Source organism: Rhipicephalus microplus, chromosome 5 (assembly GCF_043290135.1).
Source record: "Rhipicephalus microplus isolate Deutch F79 chromosome 5, USDA_Rmic, whole genome shotgun sequence".
Taxonomy (NCBI): domain Eukaryota; kingdom Metazoa; phylum Arthropoda; class Arachnida; order Ixodida; family Ixodidae; genus Rhipicephalus; species Rhipicephalus microplus.
Window position 1 is genome coordinate 78115214 of NC_134704.1, and position 24164 is coordinate 78139377.

The window sequence follows — 24164 nt, forward strand, 5'->3', positions numbered from 1 at the left end:
TAGACAAGTACTCCTCAATTTCCGCTGGTCGTTCGCCGTTTCGGGGGCACGGTGCATACGACGGGAAGCCTCTTAATCCAGCCTGTCGGTAAGGTCAGAATCTGTACAAATGACCCGCTTCGCCACAATGGAAACAAAGAGGCCTGCGCTCGTGATCACGCCAGACGTCACTTTTTCTGGGCCTAGGCTCCACATAGCGATGCGTGCTACGTGCTCCTGGGGGCAGATAGGTAGCCGTTGGTTCCCGTGGACGAGGTACGCTGCGTGCTGTAGATGGGAGAGGAGTCGTCGCCATCGCAACTGCTGCATTGCTGTGTACCGTTGGTTGTCGGAGAACTTCAGAGTACGTTCGGATAGGTCGAACTGGCTGCAGCTCACGCTCTGGTTCTCGTATGACCTGCCTCAGTTCGTCACGAACAACGTCTGTAACAGATAGTGCAGTTGAAGTCTGGGGCATTTGCAGTCTGCTCAGTTCTTCCCGAATAACTGATCTAATGAGCTCTCGCAGGGCTTCAACGTCGTTTCGCACGCCTCCGGAGAATAGCTGTGCAGATGCGCAGTTAACATTCCGGTTGTACTGCCGAGCGCGCTGTTCTAGTGTTTTTTCGATGGCCGTCGCTTCCGAATAAAACTCAGCAACAGTGCTTGGAGGGTTGCGGACGAGAACGGCGAACAGCTCTTGCTTCACTCCGCGCATTAGATGGCGCACCTTCTTATCTTCAGCCATGTTGTGATCCGCACGCTTGAACATACGGACCATGTCCTCGATGTACATGGCAGCACTCTCGTTTGTGAGCTGGTTCCTGGATTGAAGCGCAGCTTCCGCTTTCTCCTTTCGGTCTACGTTCGCGAACGTAGCCACTGCTTGTCGTCGAAATACCTCCCAGGTAGACAACGAGGTTTCATGGTTCTCAAACCATGTCTTTGCGAAGTCGTCCAGGGCGAAGTATACGCGACGGAGCTTCTCTCTTCCGTCCCAACCATTCAAGCGCGCCACTCTCTCGAACAGGTCCAGCCAATCTTCAACATCCTCGTACGAGTCGCCGTGGAATACTGGCGGCTGGTGCGGTTGGCTTATGAACACTTGTGCCGGTGTTACCTGGGTAGTCATAGTGGTGGCATCCATAGTTTGAATTCCCCTTGGTGTGGAGTGAAGAGGACCGAACTCAGGTGAGGTGGACTTGATTGACTTGTTCGGCGTAGCTCACTGTGGCTTCAGTTGTCTGCCCGCCACAACTTGCTGTCTTTATCTTTCCCGCAGTTGACACGACGACCGAGCGAGATAACTGAGTGCGATCCAACTTATAATATCGCTGAGCGAGGGGCGCGAAGGAGCGGAGGCAAGCGCTACGAAAATTGACGCAAGTCGATCACTTCCCGCTCTTCGTCTGATTTAAAATTCACAAAATAAGAAAAGACATATAAACAAAATAAAAGTTCTCTATAGGAGTATACCTTTTTATTTGTAAAAACTTGTCAAAGCTAATAAATGCGAACGTTCACATCAACTTCACTCCGTTCAACCTAATGCCCGCCAACCGCTACGAGCGTGCATGCTTCTTGAAACCGAAACTAGCGCTGAGTTTCCGAGGCCTGTACCACGGTCGTTCTGCCTTGTCTTGCGTGGCTACCGTGCGCGGACAACTTATTTGCTTCGTTTTGTACGTTTTCGGTGGAGCAAGCAGAGCTATAACAGCGCGTAGCCAAGACCCACAAAACCTTGATAGGTTCAACGGGTGTCAACGCTTGCTGCTGGATTTGTCCACGAGTTTTATGAAGAAATATGTGGCGAGGAGGAAACAGCGCCTGTAAAAAGGGTAGCGTAGGCGACAAGGAAACCACCGCCTCTTCGTTGAACTCGATATGGTTTAGGGTCCCTTTATAAGCGACACGCATAGCGGTGTCTGAGAAAATCTGTAACATTGCGCGAAAGGAACTTCATGCTCACGGCTGTCTGGAATTCGTTTGCGCCTCAGAATTTGCAAGGGTGCGACGCGGATGGTCGGCGGCTAGCTGGAAGATGTGAAGATCGGAGTGGACACAGCGAAAAAAGAAGACGGGGACAACGAAAGGCGGTGCACACACACAATGCTGTGTGCCGTATCCTTTTGCGCTGTGTTTTCTCCGATGTTCAACCAACACGCCCAAGATTGACAGCATGGTGGTTCACAGACATCTGCTGAACAGCATCTCTGAATCGGAGCCCGCCGCCACGATGGATCGATCTATACGTGCTGTTCGGGGTGCTACTCATTGGTGTGTGCTCTAGTGGGTGAAGGAGAAAACGCCCCCCCCCCCCTCTCTAGTACGGCTACAAAGAAAGGGTGGGAGCAAAGTCAGCCCCATCATCATCATCATCATCAGCCTGACTATACGTCCACTGCAGGACAAAGGCCTCTCCCATGTTCCGCCAGTTAACTCGGTCCTGTGCTTGCTGCTGCCAATTTATACCCGCAAACTTCTTAATCTCATCTGCCCACCTAACCTTCTGTCTCCCCCTAACTCTTTTGCTTTCTCTGGAAATCCAGTCAGTTACTCTTAATGACCAGCGGTTATCCTGTCTACATGCTACATGCCCATGCCCGGCCCATGTGCAATTCCTCTTCTTGATTTCAACTATTATATCCTTAACCCCCGTTTGTTTCCTAATCCACTCGGCTCTCTTATTCTCTCTTAAGGTTACACCTACCATTTTTCTTTCCATTGCTCGCTGCGTCGTCCTCAATTTAAGCTGAACCCTCTTTGTAAGTCTCCAGGTTTCTGCTCCGTATCTAAATACCGGCAAGATACAGCTGTTATATACGTTCCTCTTGAGGGATAGTGGCAATCTACCTGTCATAATTTGAGAGTGCTTGCCAAATGTGCTCCACCTCATTTTTATTCTTCTAGTTACCTCAATTTCGTAGTTCGGCTCCGCGGTTATTACCTGCCCTAAATAGACATAGTCTTTTTGCAACTTGAAGTGCATTATCATCATCATCAGCCTGACTACGTCCACTGCAGGACAAAGGCCTCTCCCATGTTCCGCCAGTTAACCCGGTCCTGTGCTTGCTGCTGCCAATTTATACCCGCAAACTTCTTAATCTCATCTGCCCACCTAACCTTCTGTCTCCCCCTAACCCGCTTCCCTTCTCTGGGAATCCAGTCAGTTACCCTTAATGACCAGCGGTTATCCTGTCTACGCGCTACATGCCCTGCCCATGTCCATTTCTTCTTCTTGATTTCAGCTATGATATCCTTAACCCCCGTTTGTTCCCTAATCCACTCTGCTCTCTTCTTGTCTCTTAAGGTTACACCTACCATTTTTCTTTCCATTGCTCGCTGCGTCGTCCTCAATTTAAGCTGAACCCTCTTTGTAAGTCTCCAGGTTTCTGCTCCGTAGCTAAGTACCGGCAAGATACAGCTGTTATATACCTTCCTCTTGAGGGATAGTGGCAAACTACCTGTCATAATTTGAGAGTGCTTGCCAAATGTGCTCCACCCCATTCTTATTCTTCTAGTTACTTCAATCTCGTGGTTCGGCTCTGCGGTTATTACCTGCCCTAAGTAGACATAGTCTTTTACAACTTCAAGTGCACTATTACCTATCTCGAAGCGCTGCTCCTTGCCGAGGTTGTTGTACATTACTTTCGTTTTCTGCAGATTAATTTTAAGACCCACCTTTCTGCTCTCCTTGTCTAGCTCCGTAATCATGAGTTGCAATTCGTCCCCCGAGTTACTCAGCAATGCAATGTCATCGGCGAAGCGCAGGTTACTAAGGTATTCTCCATTGACTCTTATCCCTAACTGTTCCCATTCTAGGCTTCTGAAAACCTCCTGTAAGCACGCGGTAAATAGCATTGAAGAAATTGTGTCCCCCTGCCTTACACCCTTCTTGATTGGTATTCTGTTGCTTTCTTTATGAAGCACTATGGTAGCAGTTGATCCCCTGTAGATTTCTTCCAGAATGTTTATATATACTTCATCTACGCCCTGATTCCGCAGTGTTTGCATGACGGCTGATATTTCCACTGAATCAAACGCTTTCTCGTAATCTATGAAGGCTATGTATAGGGGTTGGTTATACTCTGAGCATTTCTCTATTACCTGATTGATAGTATGAATGTGGTCAATTGTTGAGTAGCCTGTTCGAAATCCTGCTTGTTCCTTTGGTTGATTGAATTCTAATGTTTTCTTTACTCTGTTAGCAATTACCTTTGTAAATAGCTTGTATACTACAGAAAGCAAGCTGATTGGGCTGTAATTCTTCAAGTCCTTGTCATCTCCTTTCTTATGTATTAAGATGATGTTAGCAATTTTCCAAGACTCTTGTACTCTTCCCGTCAGGAGACACCTCGTAAACAGGGTGGCTAGTTTTTCTATAGCATCGATGTCAGCCCCATACATCGGCATAATAGGAAAGGCACTGCAACAAGCAATTGCCCCCCCCCCCTTCCTGAAGGGGAAGCCTGCGCACGCCAATTGGATTGGATTGAATTGGATAAACTTTTATTTGGTCCTCCAAAACACAGATCACTGTGTTGCGGACAGCTCCCACGTGGGGACTGAGATGCCAAGCTCCTCGGCCGCCTCGTGGGCTTGGTGGACAGCCAAGAGCTGATCTGCCAAGGACGAGCTGCGGATTGCCGCCTCCCATCTGGCAGAGGTGATGTTCGATAAATGAGCAAATTTGGTGCACTGTCAGAGCATGTGTTCTAATGAAGCTATTTCCCCACAATGTGGACAAAGATTACTTAGGTATAGGTCAGGGTACATGATGTGTAACATTTTCCAAGTAGGGTACATCCGCGTTTGCAAAAGCCTTAATGTAAGTGCTTGAGGCCGGGTTAGATTTTTGTGAGGTGGAGGGAAAATCCTTCTAGACAAATAGAAATGTTTAGTGAGCTCGTTATATGCTGTAAGAATTTCCCGGTTATCCCCTTCACCGGTAGAACGCATCTCCGGGGAGGCGTGGTAGGAGAGTTCTCACGCCGCCTCGTGTGCTGCTTCGTTGAGATTGGGAGGGGAATCGTTGATTTGTCCAAGGTGAGCTGGGAACCAACTCAGAAGATGATGTGTTAAGTTCTTGCCTTGCAGTATTTTCAGCGTTTGTTCACAGACCGTCCCCTTGGCGAACGCCCGTAGTGCTGCCATGGAATCACTGTAGACGACTTACATGTTATCCATTTTGAGTGCTAAGGCGATGGCCACTTGTTCCGCAATGATTGGGTCTTTCATCCTGACCGTCGCTGAGTTGACGACATGGCCAGCCCCATCAACTACCACTGCCACAAACGCTTTCCCATTGGCGTAGGAAGCCACGTCAACAAATACGACCCCTCGTTCCTCGTTTGAGACTTGACGAAGTATAGTCCTGGCCCTCGCTACTCTTCTTCCGACGTTGTGTTCTGGATGCATGTTTCTCGGTATAGGAGATACCGTGATAGTCTCCCTGATGTTGTCAGGGATATCATTGTAATTGCGTCTGATTGCCATTGGGTGTTGGCCCAGCTCCTGCAGGATCATTCTTCCCGACCTTGTTGTAGATAACCTTGCAAACTGTGCTCTCTTTTGGGCTTCTGCTATTTCTTCGAGCGTGTTGTGTATGCTAAGCTCAAGCAGACGCTCGGTGCTGGTATGTATGGGTAAGCCCAGGACCTTCTTGATAACTTTCCTGAGGAGCACATTCAGTGTCTCCGGCTCTGCTCTTGACCAGAGAATAAACTTTATTGAAGAATTAAAATTACGTGACTAATCCTGGGTGGAGCCCTCTTGTAGAGCCCCACTGGCCACAGCGGCTCGCCGGGCCTGGTCTAGGGTCACCAGTTGGCTCCCAAGTGCCAGCCCGGAAAGCCGTGCCTTCCAAGACCACGTTGTGAGTGTTTGTAGTGAGCGCACCAACCTAGATACTGCATTGGCTGGCCGCTCGGTACATTGGTAGGTTATGTGTGTAAGTGTGGCTGTGTGGTTACTACACCATGGGCATACCCCTGTTGTGTATATCTGTGGAAAAATTGCGTGTAGTTTTGATATGTGGGGGTATGTGTTCGTTTGGAGGCGGCGCCAATCCCGGGCTTGTTGGCTGCTTAAGTTCGGATGTGGAGGGGCGTACGTGCGTCTTGTAAGGCGTTGGTTTTCCAACATCTGCCTGCTTGTTACACTTTGCTCTTCATGATGCCCTGTGAGGTGTCCTGAGGAGAGTCCTGCGTCTCGGCCAGTAGGTCCGCGAGCTACGCAGTTTGCCTCCTCGTTCCCCCCCAGGCCGTCATGCCCTGGGCACCAAGTGACGCCATGTGCCTCCATCAACATGGACCCCAAAATATCAGTGACGCACCTTGGAAGTGTGCCTCTAAGGTATAAGCGAGATGCAGCTTGTGAGTCTGTCAAAATATACGCTGAGCGCCCTTTTCTTTCGGCTTCTCTGATTGCCAAGGCTATGGCTGCTGCCTCTGCGGTGGCACTTGATCTGGCGCGTAGGGACGCGCAGGCCACGACTTTGCTTTGGTTAGTCACTGCCAATGCATATGCTTGTTTTCTGGAGCCTTGTGGTGGCGCGGGATAAAGACTGACGTCGGTAAAGTAAGCGTCTGGATCGCTACTTCTCTGCAGGAGTTTTCGTGCTCGCGCTTGACGGCGCTTTTTGTTGTAGAGCGGGTGCATGTTTTTTGGAACTGGTTCCACGATTATTTGATCACGTATTTGCTTGGGTACAATGACTGTCTCATCGCCACAGTATTGAGGGGTGAGAGGGTATCCCAGCCTCTGTAGCAGTGTTCTTCCCTGGAGCGTAGTGGTGAGTCGTTCTCGCTGTGCGATTAGCGTGGCGGCGGCCAATTCTTCATAGGTATTATGCATGCCGAGTCCCATGAGTTTTTCTGTGCTTGTGCTGTTCGGAAGTCGCAATGCTGCTTTGTACGCAATTCTGATGAGTCTGTAAATCTGCTCTATTTCGGGCTTGCGTGTTGATTGAAAGGGAAGAGCGAACGTGACTCGGCTGACAACGAAGGCATGTACAAGGCGTACCGTGTCGGCCTCTGTCATCCCATCATTACTTCGCGCAATTCTAGCTATAAGGGATGCAATACTCTTTACGGTGTGTTTGAGTTTGCCTATTGCAGTCTTTACGCTGTTGTTTTCTTGCACGTGCATGGCTAATATTCGAGCTACTGGGGTCCTGTTGATGATCTGCACGGCAATTTCTAGCTGCAGCGCGGTTGCACGGTTGGACCGAGTGCGTGGGGGTCTTATTTGCAAATATTCCGATTTGCTAGGTGCGCACGACATGCCTGCAGCAGTGAGGTAGCCTTGAATCATGTCTATAGCGGTTTGCAGTACATCTTGTCGTTCTCCATAGGAGCCCTTTGTTGCCCATAGCGTAATATCGTCCGCGTAAAAGGCACAGCCCAGGTTTGGTACAGTCTCCAGCTGGAGGACTAGTTTCCGGAGGCCGATATTGAATAAAAATGGAGACAAGATGGAGCCCTGAGGTGTGCCTTTCAGTGGGAGGTCATATGGTGATGATTTGGTACCAGCTATGCCAATCTGCGCCTTGCGATTTCCAAGAAAATCAGAGGCATAGTTGAATATGCGTTGTCCGCATCCTATGGCTGCAAGACCGTCTAGTATGGTAGAGTGCGCAATACTATCAAATGCTTTTTCGATGTCGACTGCAACGAGTAGATTGTTGAGACTACCTGGCGCTGGGTTAAGCACTTCCTCTTTGAGCAGTAAAAAGATATCCTGGGTAGACACTCCTCGCCTAAATCCGTACATAGATGTTGGTAGAAGCCCCCGTTCTTCTGTGTATTGGTCAAGGCGAGTGAGTATAACTTTTTCGAAGAGCTTGCCAATGCATGACGTTAAAGAAATTGGTCGTAGCTGATCAAGGCTTCGCCGTTTGCCTGGTTTAGGTATGAGTACAACCTGTGCCAGTGTCCATTCTGCAGGTATCTTTCCACTCGGTGTCCAGACTTCCTGATTAAAGTGGTCTGTGATGGCTTGTAATGCTTCATCGCTGAGGTTCCGTACCATGGCATTTGTAATGCCATCCAATCCGGGCGCTGTATTTCTTTAGAAGCTTTGAGCCGCTGCATAAACCTCAGCAAAGGTTATGGGGGCGTCGAGCTCAGTGTTGGGTTCTCCATTGTATTCTTGACTGGGTGTTGGGCTAACGTTTCGCTTGCGTTCTCCTGTGTAGCGTTGTTTCAGCTCTTCTATTAACTGATCTGGATCACCTTGAAATTTCCCAGCTGGCCGTTGAAGGGTAGCGTTTGTTTCGGTTCTTGTTGCAGAGGGATCCAAAAGACTCCGTAGGATGTTCCACGTCTTTTTCGTGCTTAATGTGCCTTTTAAGGAATCGCAGAAGGTGCGCCAGTTGTTGTTGTAAAGTTCCTTTGAGTATGCGTTTACTTACTCCGTGATTTTCGCTATACGGAGTCTGAGTTTCTTATTTAGCTTTTGTCGGCGCCACCGTTTCGTGAGGCCTCGACGAGCTTCCCAAAGATGTGTCAAGTGGGTGTCAATGGCAGGTGCGTCGGTAGTTGTTTGATATATCTTGGTGTTCTTGTCATAAAGACCCTTAATGTACGGTGTCCATTGGGCTATAGTTGTTGGCTTGGGCCCGTCTACTTCCTGTTGCTCTCTATATTTAGTCCAGTTAGTCAGTCTGGCTTTTCCGAGTGGACGTCGCAGTCGAGCTATTTCATATGTTATTTGCACAATATTATGATCGCTGCCCAGATTGTCGTCCAGCACACTCCAGCACATGGTCGCGGCATTGTTGGTTACGGTAAGGTCGGGAGTGGTGTCCCTGTTGACACTGTTTCCTATACGAGTCGGTATGCCCAGTGTCGTGAGGAGTGTGTAGTCGTAGCGCTGTATCGCTTCTAAAAGTCGCGTACCTTTGGTCTGTCTGCGCTATAACCCCATGTGGTGTGCCAAGCGTTGAAGTCCCCAGTGATGATCAAGCGGTCGCGTGGTTGAAGCTTGTTGTTCAAATAGTGGAAGATATTGCTGAATTCTGCTTTTCTGTCTTGTGGGGGACTGTATATGTTACATATAACCTGCCTCGGGCGTCCTTTCTTCGCTGGCCAGAGCGTTACGATAAGGTGTTGCGTCTCTTCGTTCGGTGCCGTTATGCATGTAGCTGCCAATTCTTTCCGGACGAGTGTCGCAATCTTAGGTGTATTTGGATCCATGTACAGTTTGTAGCCAGAAACTGTTTTAGGCCTGGCTCCCACCTCTTGCAAGCAGATTACGTCAGGAGGAACCAGCGCCGCCTTTATGTATAGAGTGAGTGTAGCGTGCTTGTTGTGCAGGGAACGACAGTTCCAGGACCATATAGTGAGATTCTCGTTTGCTATGCGTCGGTTAATTGCCATGATGCGAGGAGGTGGGTGTGCCTTCAGCGTCCGAGGTAAGCGTGCTTTTGGCGTCGGACTCCTGGGACCGCTGTTGGCTCTGCTTACGTCGACGCTTCGTTTCTTTGTCGAGGCTTTCATGAACGTATCGCTTCAGGTCATGAAATTCGACAAAGAACTGTTTCATTTGGGCTTCTGTTTGCTGCAGTATGTGCTGTTGCATTAGCTGCAGTTGTTGTTGTAAAGTGAGGTTTGTCGCTGTTTGTTCTGTTCCTATATTAGCCACAGGATCTTGTGGTGGTGTCGATTGCGGTTGGATGTGCCCATTGTCCCGTAGCTTTTCGCTTGGGTGGCTAGTTAGATTTTGAGAGGCCTGGACTGTAGTTTTCGGGGTGGCTCCCATTAATTGGGCCAGCTGTTTTTCGAGCCACATTATTTTGTTCTCGTATTTGTCAAGGCGTTGCTTAAGCTGTTTGTTTTCAGCGATTACTGCTTGATAGTGTACGTTTTGTGTGATGGGGGGAGTACATGCAGACTTGGGAGCCACGGCTTCCGCCCAGCTTACCGGAAGTGATGATGCCTGTTGGGTGCATCCTTGATCCCCGCCGTTGCCTTTGGCTCCCCCTCCTGGAGGACTGCGGTGGAGGTTCTGCTGAGTCGGTGCTGGCGCGCTCTTCTTGGATGGCGAGTACGGCTTTCTGCCCGGGGACAGTGAATGCGACCGGGAACTGTGCTTGTCATCGGCTGACTTGTAGGCGTTTTCTTCCTCTTCGGAGGAGAACCAGCGGAGATTCTTGGTCCTCGGTGGGTCGTTGCTAGTGCCCTGTTGAAGCTTATCACTGTGGCCTGCTTGTACTTGCGGCTGTTTAGGCTTCGGCGGCTTAAGTCTTTTTTTGCAAGTTGGATCTCCTGTGGGGTGAGCCTCCCCGCACGAGGCGCAACTAATAGAACACGGATGTCCATCCGTTGGATTAGTCAGTCCGCACAGCCGGCAAATGGGGCGATCCGGATGCGGGCAAACGTCCGCGCGGTGTCTTTTTTCTCGGCAGACCTTACAGACTTGAATCGTAGGTCGGAAAGGGTAGCAGCGGAGTTCACCCCCGTAATAGTAGACGGTACGAGGTAGCGTTGGACCGAAAAATGTAATGGCTGCGCTTTTCGTTGTGCCTATCATTCTGGCAGTGATGATCTCCACACCGTGCGTTCTGACACGTAGGTGCGCCATGAGAGTTTCGGTTGAGGTGTTCATCGGTACGCCGTGAATCACCCCTCTCAGAGTATCGTCTCCATTTGCGGCGTAGGCACGGACAGCGTGAGCCCTGCCGTTAAGCACAAGGGCGCGTATCAGACGCACTTTGTCCACCACTTCCTCATATTTGGTCGACAGAATCGCTATGTTTGACCCTGGGTTGATTCTAAGGATGAAATGGTCATCTCTGATGCCAGCTTGGCATGCCTCGATGATTGCTTGCGCAAGCGTAGGAGTCAGAATGTTTCTCAGCGGGAGGCCCTGGTTTGGACGAACGACGATCTTGTAATCGTCCTACGGCAACGGCGGTAGCTTTAGCAATTTCTTGAATGTTGGCGTGCCTGTCTTAACTTGGTCCTGGAGCCCTGCGCTGCCGCGCCTCCGCTCCAGTGCCTCTTGCTTGCGTTTTTTGGTGGATTTCGCTGCCTGCCAGCTAGCGTCCTCTTCTGCATGCGATTGAGCGCCGATAGCGTCTCGGCTCACCGTATCGTGGTCGCCCTGGAGTTGATCCATTTGGTCGTCTGCTGTACCATCCTGGTCTAGGAGGTGGTATTGTTGGTCGGTCGCCGCGTTGAGAGCCATAGCTGGATGAAGCTCCGACGCGGGCGTCCCCAGCGTCGGTGCTGCAGCTGCCGGCGGCTCCCCAGGTCAGCGTTTGGTGAGCGTCCTAGGGGTGACGAGCTTTCTGAAGTCCTTTGGCACCTCCAAGTGGCAAGAAATCCTCTTGAGTGGTGCCCAGGCGTTCCTCGGAACTTCTTGAAGCTGATAGTAACGTTTTCGAGTGGTTGCAGACGGAAAACACCACTAAAAATCATGAGAATCCAGAGCGCGAAGCGAGCGCGTCTGCACTACTTCGAGCCCCCTGGCGGTCTCCTTCTCTTGACCAGTTGTGCATTGCTGCCTCGTACGTCAAGTGGCTTAGAACAAACGCATGCATCAATTTGATGAGGTTGTCTTCTTTCATCCCATTTCTTTTGTTGGCCACTCTGTGTATGAGGTGCACCGCACTGTCTGTTTTCCAAGTTAACTTGGCTATAGATTTGCTGTTGGCGCCGGTAGACTCTATCAGCATGCCCAGGACGTTGATGGAGTCGACCCTCTGGATGGCATCCCCTTGATTTGTACGGAGGTGGATGTCTATCTGGTTTAACGGCTTCCATCCCCTAGGCTTCGGTCCCCGGCGTGCAGTCCGATAAAGCAAAAGTTCTGACTTACTCGAGAAGCACTTGAGCTTGGAAGGGCGAAGGTACTCTTCTACGGTGCCAATCACCTCTTGCAGAGCGCTCTCAATCTGCCTCTCACTTCCCCTGTGCACCAGATGGTAATGTCATCTGCGTAGATGCTGTGCTTCAATCCTTCAATGCTCGATAATCTCTTTGACAGTCCAATCATGGCAGTGTTGAACAGCTTTGGTGAAATCACTGCCCCTTGTGGCGTGCCCCTTGCTTCTAGTTCGATTGCTGCGGTCTCGATATCTGCAATCTTCATCACGGCTTTCCGATCTGTAAGGAAGGACCATACGTAGTCATAGAAGGCTTTCCCTAGACGAAGCTTGGAAATTGCTTCGAGTATGAATGAGTGGTGGATGTTGTCAAACGCTTTTTCTAGGTTTAGGCACAGAATGGCTCTCACGTCTCTGGTTTCATTGTCGATGACCTGGTGTTTGATAAGCTTCAATGCGTCTTGTGTGGATAGCCCTGCCCTGAATCCAACCATATTGTGTGTATATATGTCGTTATCTTCCAAGTACTTGTTTATCCTGTGCGGTATGGCATGTTCTGCAACCTTGCCGATACATGATGTCAAGGATATTGGCCTCATGTTGTCCAAGTTAGGGGGCTTTCCTGGCTTAGGAATAAGGATCGTGCTGGCCAGCTTCCACTGCTCTGGCACCCTGCCTTCTTTCCATGCTGAATTGATCATATCCTTCAGGGGTTCAATTGAATCGCCATCAAGGTTACGAAGGGCCTTGTTTGATATACCGTCCGGGCCAGGGGCCGACCTGCCGTTGAGATCATGCAAGGCTCTTCTGATCTCCTCGATGTTAAAGTCGCCCTCAAGACCTGGATTTGGCGTGCCCTGGTACTGTCTACTTGGTGGTGCCAATCCTCTTTTGATAGGGAGGTACTTATGCACGAGCCGCTGCACAACTTGCTGTTCTGTAGTGCGCCCTATCTCTTTATGCAAAATTCGAGCGATAACATGCTTTTGATTTGTTTTGGTGGTGTTTTCGTTGAGGAGATGCTTTAACATATCCCATGTCTTGCCATTGCGCATCTGACCATCGACGGAGTTGCAGATTTCGTCCCATGGCTGCCTGGATAGTGCGCGACAATGTTCCTCGACTTATCTGTTTACCTCAGCTATCTTCTTCCTCAGTCTTCGGTTCAGGCGCTGACCCTTCCAACGGTTCAGTAGTGCTTGCTTTGCCTCAAGAAGATGAGCGAGCCGGCTATCTATTCTTTCAACCGGAAAATCTGTGGTAATGGTGGAGGAGACGGATTTGATGTCATCTTTAATCTGTTTGACCCACTGCTCCAAGCCTTGTCTGTGGCCATCTTGTTCCCTTTCCATCCTTATCTTCCTGAACTTATTCCAGTCTGTGAAGTGGAATTCTCTCTGCTTTTTACGCTCCACGGAGAAGGTAGTGGCAAGAATGCAGTGGTCACTCCCTAGGTCTACAGCAAGGTTCATCCACTGGGCCTTCTTGATGTTCCTTACAAATGTAAGGTCCCCGGTGGAATCCCTGCAGCAAGATGTGCCAAACCTTGTTGTTAGGCTGGGGTCTGTGATTAGGGTGAGATCAAGTTCACTGGCACTTTGCCAAAGTCGATTTCCTTTCCCAGTGTTGTACTTGTAACCCCATGTATGATGAGGGGCGTTGAAATAACCTGCTATGACTAGTGGACATTCCCCGGCGATATTAACAGCTTTCTTTAGAACCGTCTTGAACCCTTGCTTTTGTTCCTTTGGACTGCTGTATATATTAAAAACGAAAATTCTCTGACGGTTGCTGGTACCTGGCACGATCTCTACCATGACGTGTTCCAACCGACCTGCTTCTATTTTGAGGTCGTGGGTTACGTGCGTTAGTTTGTTGCATACGAAGGTGCAGACTCCCCTCCCTTCAGTATCCCCTATTACAGGCCGGAATGCAGGCAACGTTGCTTGCGGTGAAAGGGTCTCTTGTAATAATATAATATGAGGCTTTTCTTGGCTGCTCCTGATATACTGCTGTAGGGTTGCCTTCTTTTTAAGGTAACCTCTACAGTTCCATTGCCAGATACGAAATGCTTCGCGTAGCGCTGCCATCATGGATATTACATGGGCGGCCAGAGCCTGATGCTGCACCTGTCGACATGTTTGGTACCACTAGTATTGGTGGCCGAAGGGGTGAGTTTGGTGCAAGAGGAGGCCTTGCTGTGTTGTGCAGATATGATTCGACCTTTGTAATGCGCAAAGTCATATGCTCTTCCATTGCCGCCACGCTTGATTGTAGCCTACCCATCTGCTCGCTAAGATTGGCTACTACTTTGCTGAGCGTGTCAAAGTCCTCTTTCATATGGTCTTTCATGGTCGATTGGTTGGCTTCCACGTGTTCTGCCATGACTGCCCTCTTTTTTGTGGTTCTCGAGTCCCCCACGTTTTTAGCCACAGGGACATCAACTGGCTGAGGCATTGGCTGTGAAGACTGCGCGCTGGTTAGCTTAGTGAGAAGAATTTTTATTAGCCTCTCATTCGATTTTGTAAGTATCGCGTTTTCTTGCTCTAGCTGTGCAATTCTATCATGCTCTGGCAGCTTACCTGTCATCACCTCTGCAGCGCCGTTGCGCACTCGCTCAGCCCAGCTGCCTTTCGATGTAAATGCAGGCGTCCTCCCCGGGTGTGAAGCCGTGATCTCGAACTGAACGCCAGGCAGCTGGCCATTCGGGTGCCGCCCAGGCTGATCCCGACCCTGATGGTGACCTTGAGAACTCGAGCGCCCCCGTGATTGGGAGCGGGCCTTGGGTCTAGAACCTCTTCTGGAACGCGACCTCCCCCTAGAGTGGAACCGCCTTTCCTGTTCTTGTGTAGTCTGGATGCTCTGGGTCCCGTAGGCTGGAATAAGCTGCTTGTCGTTGATGTCTGGACTCGATGTGATTTATGCGTCCCGGGCTTCTGCGGCTGCTCGCGATCTTTCCCAACGTCTGCGTCTGACGACGTATGGCACTAAGAACCTGTTCTTGCACTCCTTGTCTGTCGTGGGATGGTGACCGTCGCACAGCCTGCATCTTGGATTGCACTGGTGCAGGCTATCTGGGTTCTTGATCTCGCAGCCTCTGCAGATGGTTTCAGCTGGGTTCGGACAGACGTCAGACCAATGTCCCAGCTTTCCACAGACGTAACAAGTATCGATGTTCTTGCGGTAAAGGGAGCACTGCAAAAGTGAAGGTCCATATTTCACGAATCTGGGCACCTTGTGTCCTTCGAACGCTATGATGATTGTCCCGGTGTCCTTGATTCTCTTGGCCTGCAGCGCGAGCGGGTTGTTCGCGTTTACAATGTTTCGGGTCAAAATGTCCTGAGTATCGCTTACGGGGATCCCGCGAATCACTCCTTTACAAGTATCGTGGGGTGTCGTGGCGTACGCGCTAACCTCGAAAACTTTGCCTCCAATGTCAATTTGCTTGACCTTGAGGTATCTTGAAGCTCTGTCTTGGTCCGGAGTGCTTGCCACCATAATGTTCTGCTGCAAGTTGGAACAGATGATGTCCTGCATGGCCTCCTCTTCTTTGACGCCGGCCGCCAGTACTATCGCGTATGCCACGGCTCCAGTGCGAATTCTCGAGATATTTAATCCTCCACGTGGTCGTAGCCCAATTTTGCTGAAGTCCTTGGGTAGTGGCGGCATGCGTCCAGCTCGCACGATTGTATGCTTGGTGTCATACCTTCTAAGACTGGCTCGAGCGTCTCCCGCAACGCCAGCCTTGGTCGAACCCTTGGCAGCAGGAACGCTAACCGCGGCTTGCTTATTCCTTGAGCGTCTCGTTTCGGCTTCCTTCCAACCTATGTCTTCCGTACAATCCTCTGGAGAGATGTCCTCTCCATCTACTTGGTATTCCATTCTCAGTTGCAGGTCCTGGAACGCGCAGAGCGTTGAGTCACGTTGGCGCCGGGTCGGCGCATCGGCGGCAATCGCCTCCTTGGTTAGGCTTAAATCCCCCGGTGGCGTTGCCGTGTAAAAATGTCCCAAAAACGGTTCGAAAGTTCAATCACCAGCACAAATGTGGTATCTGCTGATTTCTTGAGAACTTAGGCACACGATGGGACTGAAAACTCGGCGACAAATTTGTGAATACCACAGGAAAGCATTCTTGAAAGCAGGAGCCGATCTTCGCGCGTCCGCACTGGTCGGCACCTAGAGCGTTTCCCCTGCGCACGCCTATGGATGGCTGTGAAACGGGAACTTCAGGGCCGGCTCGAACTTCAATCAGGGCTGCTGGTTGCAGAACCGAGTAAACGACCTCGTCGCGCTGTTTCCAGCGATTTCGGTGCCACCACATAGCTACGTGTGCCGCTGTACAAGTACAGCGAGTCCACGGCCGCCCGAATCGGGCGCGCGCGGCGGCCGTGGCGAGTCGCAGGAAGGCGGCCTTTCTGCCTTCGGATAACAGTTACGGCAGCACACAATGTCTGCAGTGTGCACTATCGAAGAAAGCCCTTTTGCGGGTATGTACGAAACTGAAGAAGACGGTCTGCACGAAAGGAGGCTCGTATCAAGAACTACGCGGTTACTTTGGAGCTGTTAAAATTGAGCGCAGAACGCGAAAAGTTAAGTTTATTCCAGAGCTCGATCGAGCGAGCCCCAGTGATAACGCTGGAAAGTTCGATGCGCGTTCTAGCGATGATCAGTTAACCGACGGCCGACGCTATGGTTCCTGCCATCAGAATATGCAGTGGGGTGTCTGTAATCTGACTTTCCGTTTCCCGGCCACAGGCCGAATAAAGAGTTTCATCTTGAACACACAATCGTGGTGCCTCCGCCACGTTACGACCGATGGTTACGACCATGTGACGATAATAAGTAAATAATAAACGTGGCTGGAGAGTTTGTTTATTTGTAAATTAAACCCAGCCAGAAAGGTGAATCTCTGTCAAATATGTTTAGCTTTAAACATCCTTACGTTAAACCGCATGTGATAGATGATTGTTGCTTAAATGGTAAAAGGGATTAGATTTTAATAATTATGTGATTTCAATGCAGTTTGAAGTTCCTGGCTATTTCGTCAGTGAAATAAAAAAACACCTTGTTAATTTTTGTTCGTTTGCTCTTGCCCTTACGCACATTGTTACGCAGCTGTGTGACGCCTGTGTGCGCCACGGTGCAGCAGGTGGTGCTACCAGCGTCGCGGACCAATGTTTCTTTCCCTCCCACTGCACCGCCAGCAAAGGCGCGGAGAGAGAGGAAAGGGGAACCGGTTCCCGCGTCTACAGAGTTGAGTGAACAATAATGTTAGTTGTATCGATACTCTCGGCAAGGCACTTCGTGCCTGCGTAATATGCATTGTTTAAGATGCGAAGCAGCTCTTTGACTAGCCTGTGTAACGCTGTCCCTCTCTGCGTCCGTACGAACGCGCTCCCCTCGCCGCAGGTGCTGAAGCGGTGCCAAGTAGGACATGCCGCAGCTGCGCTTTGGCAGAACCAGTCGGCGGGAGCTACGCTGGCGTCGGAGATCGCGAGGGCTCGACCGTCCAGCCTGGCGGATTCGCTCGCAGGATTTCAAGCTGGATGGTCGTGCCCTCGCGATCTCCGACGCCAGCGTAGCTCCCGCCGACTGGTTCACCCTCCGCGGTCTCCTGACGCCGTGCAGCTCTCGCATTGTGGTGCCCCGCCCTTGGACTGCTTCCACCAGATCCCCACTTTCCTATCTCCTTCTATTTTCCGTCGCTTGCCTCTCTATTTCTTCATCTATTTCCTTCTATTCTTTTTATCCCCACCCCTATAAGGCACGGCGACGTGTCGCCCCAGAGGCAGACAGAAATTAGGTGCCTTTTCCCTCTTCCTTACAACCACAACCAACCGCTTTGGCATCACGGTCCCCTTGCAGTGCGCGCTGACGTCACTCTGTCCAACATAACATCTCATCGTTAGAATCGCGTAGGAAGGTCAGCAGGTTGATTTTTCTTCACAAGTGTCTCACCGAAAATACAAATGTAATTATTCCTGATTGTGTACGTCCCCACTCAACTAGGAAAACTAGACACACCCACAGAAGGTCACTTGCCCCAATTTTCGCAAAAACAAAATTGTATCAATACAGCTTTTTTTCCTAGAACTGTGTCCGAATGAAATGCGCCTTACCCTCCACTGTTGTTGAGGCCAATGACTTTGTACGCGAACTGGAAAACTTGTATTGTGTGCCGTCATTGTAGTCGATGTTTCTTTTGCGTTTCCTTTTTCTTATTGCTCTTATTTTTGCTTGTTCGCTGTGTTTGCGATGTTTTTTTAAAATTATTTTGTAATCATTGTATAGCCCCTTCTGCATGCACCACACGGTGGTCTGCAGTACTGATAAATAAAAAATAAATAAATAAATAAATAAATAATTCTTCACCTGCCACGCGCTCGCCGCAGTTGCTGCCACGTCCGTTCGCCCGCAACACTACCACCGCTCACGAATCTTCCAGTGCTCACCGCAGCACCCGCGTTAGCGCCATTCAAACCGTGCGCAACGCCGCTGCCTCGAATCCCGTCAGGGTTTCCTTTGAAAATAAAGTGTGAATTTCGTACTGTTTAGGGTGTTCCATCAAATAAGTATTTTGTACTGTAACAGTATTGATTTCATCCGCGTTAACAGTTCAGGCAAACGTTAGACGCATGTATGTAAGAAAATTACGAAGTGCATTGCGCGCAGGAACAGTGATAAAAAAAAATGGGCTGCCATTTTCGAACAAATAAAGCAATCAACGTAACAAACGTCAGGGCTGTCTAGTATATCAGCGTCGGAAGTGCAAATATAAGACCAGAACAAAAAAAAAAAGATGCATGCAGAAACGGTAAGCAGCGGGAGCTTTGCGCAAAGCTTTACTAAGCCGCGCAGCGCTCTTATTTCTCAGCGCCATTCAAAGCTATAGTGCCGCCACCCGTGCAGCAGTAAAAGCAGTAGCGCATGCGGCAAATATAGCTATTTTTAAAAGAGCACTTGCAAAGAAAAAAAAAATAACTTTTTTGCAGTAAGTAGCTACATCTCACGGATGCAAGCGTCGTTTGCACTACTGCGCTACGGTTATTCATTTATTGGCATTTTGAGAGCGCCCAGTAGCAGTTTCAATCTCAAAAAGCACCCAGCTGGCCAGGAGAAGTTCGGTAGCAAGGTAAACACAGCTGGACACGAACGTGACGACGCAAAACTGGGACGTGGTGGCACGGGGCCCATTCTACAGCTAGAGTGTACTAGAACTGTACAGCCACTGTAACCAGCAAATGAAAAGCCGAAGGTACGGGGGAAAAGATCGCAGGTAGCGCAATATGCCAGCAACCAGCCAACACAAACTCGTGACGTAGGTTTGTTTACACTGCCGCCTCGTCGATGTCGCAGTCGTCACAGGCTGCGCATGTCGCTCAGTCACGTGGCCTAGCTATATTGTCATTTGATATGTCTTAGATGTAGTGCATGTCTCAAAATAACTATATCTTATTTATTCCCTCGCCTTCGAAATTTATGTCAGTGCTGTAGATGGCTGTGCTAGTCTGGAAGAATTCGTGTTAATAGTGCTCGTCTCGTGTACTTGCTCCTCACTCGTCTCATTGTTGTTTTTTTTTTTTTTTGTGCTGCCTGCTTTCACAGAGAATTTTGAAGTTCATTCGGGATGCCCGCGGCACTCACTTGAACAGCGCTCTTGCAGCTTGGTAGGCGTGCAACATTCCCACGACCACAGTTGCCTTAAAAACAAAACCGAAACCAAATAAATGGGGCCTCAGGGAAATGCTTTTCTTGCGTAGTAATAAAAAAAATCAAAGATAAAAAATTTTAGACTAAAGCATATAATAGACACTTTACTTATGACAAGCTTCACACGCTTTTACACTACATAAATATTGCGACATTGTTTAGAGTACGAGTACTTGCTCAAAGTGTTTACACCGCCATATAAAAATGTCCTGCCAACATTTTATTTTTAACACGACTTGCCTAACTATTGCTTTGAACATTTACGGTTTATCAATACACAACTCCATACAAAACACTGAACGTCTCCTCTGGAGGTGCTGGTCATAGTTAATTTTAGGAAATGCTGGTACACTCTACCGTTGATAAGTTTGTCACAGCTCGCGCCACCTAGTGTGTTATTTGCTTGTTTCGTGCGAAGTTTTGTTTTCACCAGCGTGCTAGTGTTGTTGTGAACAATTGAGTAATAATCGACTATGCGTACCTCCGTGTGCCTAGAATCGAAGCTGCGGACGCCCGTCTTGTAAACGGAGGAGTTCAACAATGTGGTGTGCCATAGGTCAACAGCCACCGAGGTTGCTTCGATCTGGACTGGTTAGTGTCCGAGCGCCGCTCATCCTTTCGCTGGCCATTCACGCTGTGCTGCCGCGTGCTTATGATAACGTGATCGAGCTCTCGTTTTAATTTCACGATGTAGTCCTTCCATCGGCTCTGCATGCAGCGGCGTGATCTCGCTTGTTTGACTTCTTGACTAGAGTTAACAGAGACGTTTAGTGCCTCACTTCCCATCGCTTTTTGTTGTGCGCGCAACCATTGCTCTCGCGTGTTTTACATTCAGATCGCTTTATGAAAAGCCTCGTGGTGCACGATCCTGGCGAACCGCTCGCGCTCGTAGTCTGGTGATGCTAGTGGTTCGAAGAGAGGAAGAAAGGCACCTAATTTCTGTCGGCCATAAGGCGACACGGTGCACTGCCTTGCTCGAATTTGGCGATTGCGTATCGTTCGAGTACTTGTGCCCTTTCCTGCGCCTTGCATTGTGCCCACTGCATTATTTTCATCGCATCTGTGCTCATTACAGTAATGCAAGATGAATCCTGAAGACCAGGCTCGTCTCAAAGGTATTTGACTATTTGTTAAAGTCCTTACTTTACACATGCCAATATGCTTTTTTGTTAAATTTGTGCCGCCTTTCATTAACTTAACCGTTTTACACGCAATATTCAAACCTCTTTTGCTTATAAAAAAAAGGAACACTTGCTTTTTACCAGTGCATTTATAAACTTCGTTCATCTATTAGTGTGCTAGCTTTGCGATCTTCGTGAATCAGTACAACAATTCAAGAGGTGTGTCCGATGGGAATCGGCAGGGGGAGCCATAGATGCATGGCATGGTTTAGTCACTTCAGTAATCCCGCCACAGTGATCGCTACAGGCTTGCTTATTTCAGCCAAAAAGAGGACGGGTTCAACAGCCGGTGCTCCTGATGTCAAGAAGCCAAAGCATGCAAAGGTATGTGCCATCTGCCCGAGTCTCTCATAGGTGCACCATATATTGTACAGTAACCTCCAAGCTAACTTTGTACTTGAACCACGAAAGTTCCCAAGAAAACTTGTAGTAGGAGAACTGTTCCTAATGTTGTCATGCTCACACGCTATAGGGAACCAAAAATCTTCGGGTGACGCCACCGTTGCGTTGACCTCCGCGCCACCAATGGAGATGTCGCCAATAACACAGGCGCTCTACCGCGCGTCGGCGTCCTTCGAGTCTTTCTTTCCGCTGATGCATGCGATCGTCACCGACGTCTTGTTTTCTTGCAAAGTGACAGCTCCCACCAAGTTGCAGCGCGCAACAGCATCATCTGCGTTTGCTCATGAACTTCTTCAGTCAGCAGCACCTGCACACAGCGTTCAAGCTACGCGCAATGTCGCGTGTTGTGTATTGAGGTTTCGAGCCTGTCAAAGGCCTCTACAACTATTTTCAGCCGCCGCTACTGCCGACAGGACGCCGCTTGCTGGGCAATAACCATGTGTTCGGCGTCCGAGAGGTTGACAAGACTGCCGAACTTGCCGAACTCAAGCCGAGACTGCTTGAAGAGTCCCCGAAACTGAAATGAATAAAATAGGAGTAAGTCCCATCAACCAGCTGCAGCTGGTGTAGCAGTGTCAATCAATGAAAGGGTCATGATTGAAACAATAAAGAAACACACTGCACATTAAAATTATGTTTTACGTCATCCTAAGTTCACACATTTCTTAAGTTTTCTCTCCTGCTTGAGTGGCGCAAAATTTTCTCGCATTTTCAAAACAGTCGGGGATGAATAGCATTAATGAATAGCGCAAAAGTATTAGCGGACAAGAAACACGCATGACAGGGCAGGTCCGTTGCCCTTTCTTGTCCGCCACCGTCAATCACAACAACACCGTATAAAGCATGCGGTGTCAAAACAAAATCAAGCGCGAACAAAACAGAGAACGGCTTCCAGTGAACATGCAATTTCCCATTTCCTTGCGAAAAACCATACGATAATTCACTTTTGCCTAAGTGTAGTGCGATCGTCATTAACAAAAAAACTAATGGTGTAAGACGGCAACTTGGTGCGTCGCAAGCTAGCGCAGACATGCTGTTGCATGTCCCTAATTTCATCGGGACGATATCCGCAATTTTAGGTCAAAAATATCAACCTACAAAAAGTGAGACATTTACAATACAATGAACTCACATTAAGCAACCCCCCGGGTAAACTACCCGCGTAAAAACAAAAAAATCTGTTACCCGAATTCGCTTCAAAATAAAGATGAACCTCATCCTCGGCTGCTTTCGCAGTGTGTAACGAAAGCAACACACGGCAAAAGAGGAATTCGTAAAGGGGAATTCACTCACTTGACTCATCGCACCGCGATAATTCACTTTTGCCTTCGTGACTTCTCCCTAGGCTTAGTCGGGAAGCTGTATAGCCTCACTCACGCCCAGTGTCCCTTCGCAACTGTAGCAATCTTTGACCGAGCAGTACCTGCCTCCACTTTTCTTCTTGATATGGAGTCGACCAGACGGTTCTGATGGACGGCAACTTGGTGCGTTGCAAGCTAGCGCAGACATGGTGTTGCATGTCCTTAATTTCATCAGGACGATATCTGCAATTTTAGGTCAAAAATAAACCTACAAAACGTGAGACATTTACAATACAATAAACTCACATTAAGCAATCCGGAAACTACCCGCGTAAAGACAAAAAAATCTGTTACCCGAATTTGCTTCAAAATAAAGATGAACCTCATCCTCGGCTGCTTTCGCAGTGTGTAGCGAAAGCAACACACGGCAAAAGAGGAATTCGTAAAGGGGAATTCACTCACTTGACTCGTCGCACCGCGATAATTCACTTTTGCCTTCGTGACTTCTCCCTAGGCTTAGTCGGGAAGCTGTATAGCCTCACGCCCAGTGTCCCTTCGCAACTGTAGCAATCTTTGACCGAGCAGTACCTGCGTCCACTTTTCTTCTTGATATGGAGTCGACCAGACGGTTCTGATGATGCCATGGGGGCTTCAATTACAGGAGCAGGCGCAAATCTTTCGGACGCGAAGGACAAGTGCGCGAAAAGCCCACGCTAGATCCACGCTAAACATGAGCAGCAAAGACTGGCCTGCGCGTGCGAATGCCTTAAAGCTTATTGTATGGGCCGCCAGGTGGTGCGCCCTGTTCTTAAAACTGCATTGCAGGTTGTCTATTGCATCCACTGTGCACTTGGGAATAGCTCGTTAAACAAATCAGTCGTTAGTTCTTATTCAGAGATGCTTTGTGGTAACATGCAATGACTCATCAAACGCTATTTAGAGTTTCGTAGTTATAGAAGGGCACCAAATATTTCATGCCACTTGCTGTTAAGCAGGAGGTTGCAAAAGAGTTTGATACTAACTGCAGTGGCTGCATTTAAGGGTAGATTTTTGAGACTAAATTTCATGCAACTTGTATGGTTACATTTAGATAACAAGCAAGCTAAAGAACTCAAGACTGATCAAGGCATAGTCAGTCAAGACTAATCGACTGTTACATCACTTGGTGGTAGTGTTGCTCTGTTACGCTTAATGTATAAGTAATTATATCGATCAGTAATTGATGCGCTTTGTTGTGTGCATGTTTAGTACAATTTGTGTGAAGTTTGCCACTATTCTTACTAGAAGGCTCATAGTTTGTCAAGGACAAGTTAATAGTTGTGCTTTGAAACTGTAATGAGCATTATGACTTTCACAGCGCTCTCACATTGGGTTTTAAAGGGCCTCTAACAACACGGGGCCGGATACAGCCACTCATTTTAGGGGAGGTGGTTGCCTGAAGTAACATTGGAGAGAGGATGTGGTTATGACTTTTTGTTTCTGCTAGCAGAAAAACCCCTTCATAGCATAAATACTGTTAATGTGTGCTCACAGTGGTTTCACTCATTTGCCCTAATTGGGGATAGGAGGTGGCCTAAATCACTGAAGTGAGGGGGGAGGTGCTGTCAGACACTTGGGAGGGGGGATCGTCCCTACCTTTTGGATCCGCCATTCTCACCACGACGAGTTCAAAGACGAGAGAGTGATTCCTTTCTCACCTTTAATACCCTTCACAGAGGCTATGCCTTCTCATAAAAACACAACGAGCTGGCTCAATGTGTG

The 24164-nt window shown here is 49.0% G+C and overlaps 1 protein-coding gene across 4 annotated transcripts in view; it reads left to right on the plus strand.

Annotated features, from left to right (window-relative positions):
* Positions 1 to 19901: 19901 nt before the first annotated feature.
* Positions 19902 to 24164, plus strand: part of Zmynd8 (Zinc finger MYND-type containing 8) — a 40080-nt gene continuing 35817 nt past the window's right edge. For 2 of the 4 annotated variants that reach the window (XM_075895699.1, XM_075895702.1), the window contains exons 1-3: positions 19902 to 20110; positions 20595 to 20634; positions 20948 to 21024. In XM_075895699.1, the coding sequence (XP_075751814.1) occupies positions 20604 to 20634; positions 20948 to 21024 (108 nt within the window). In that variant the 5' untranslated portion in view covers positions 19902 to 20110; positions 20595 to 20603. The remainder of the gene's footprint in view (positions 20111 to 20594; positions 20635 to 20947; positions 21025 to 24164) is intronic. The other 2 variants (XM_075895700.1, XM_075895701.1) reach the window with 2 other exon arrangements.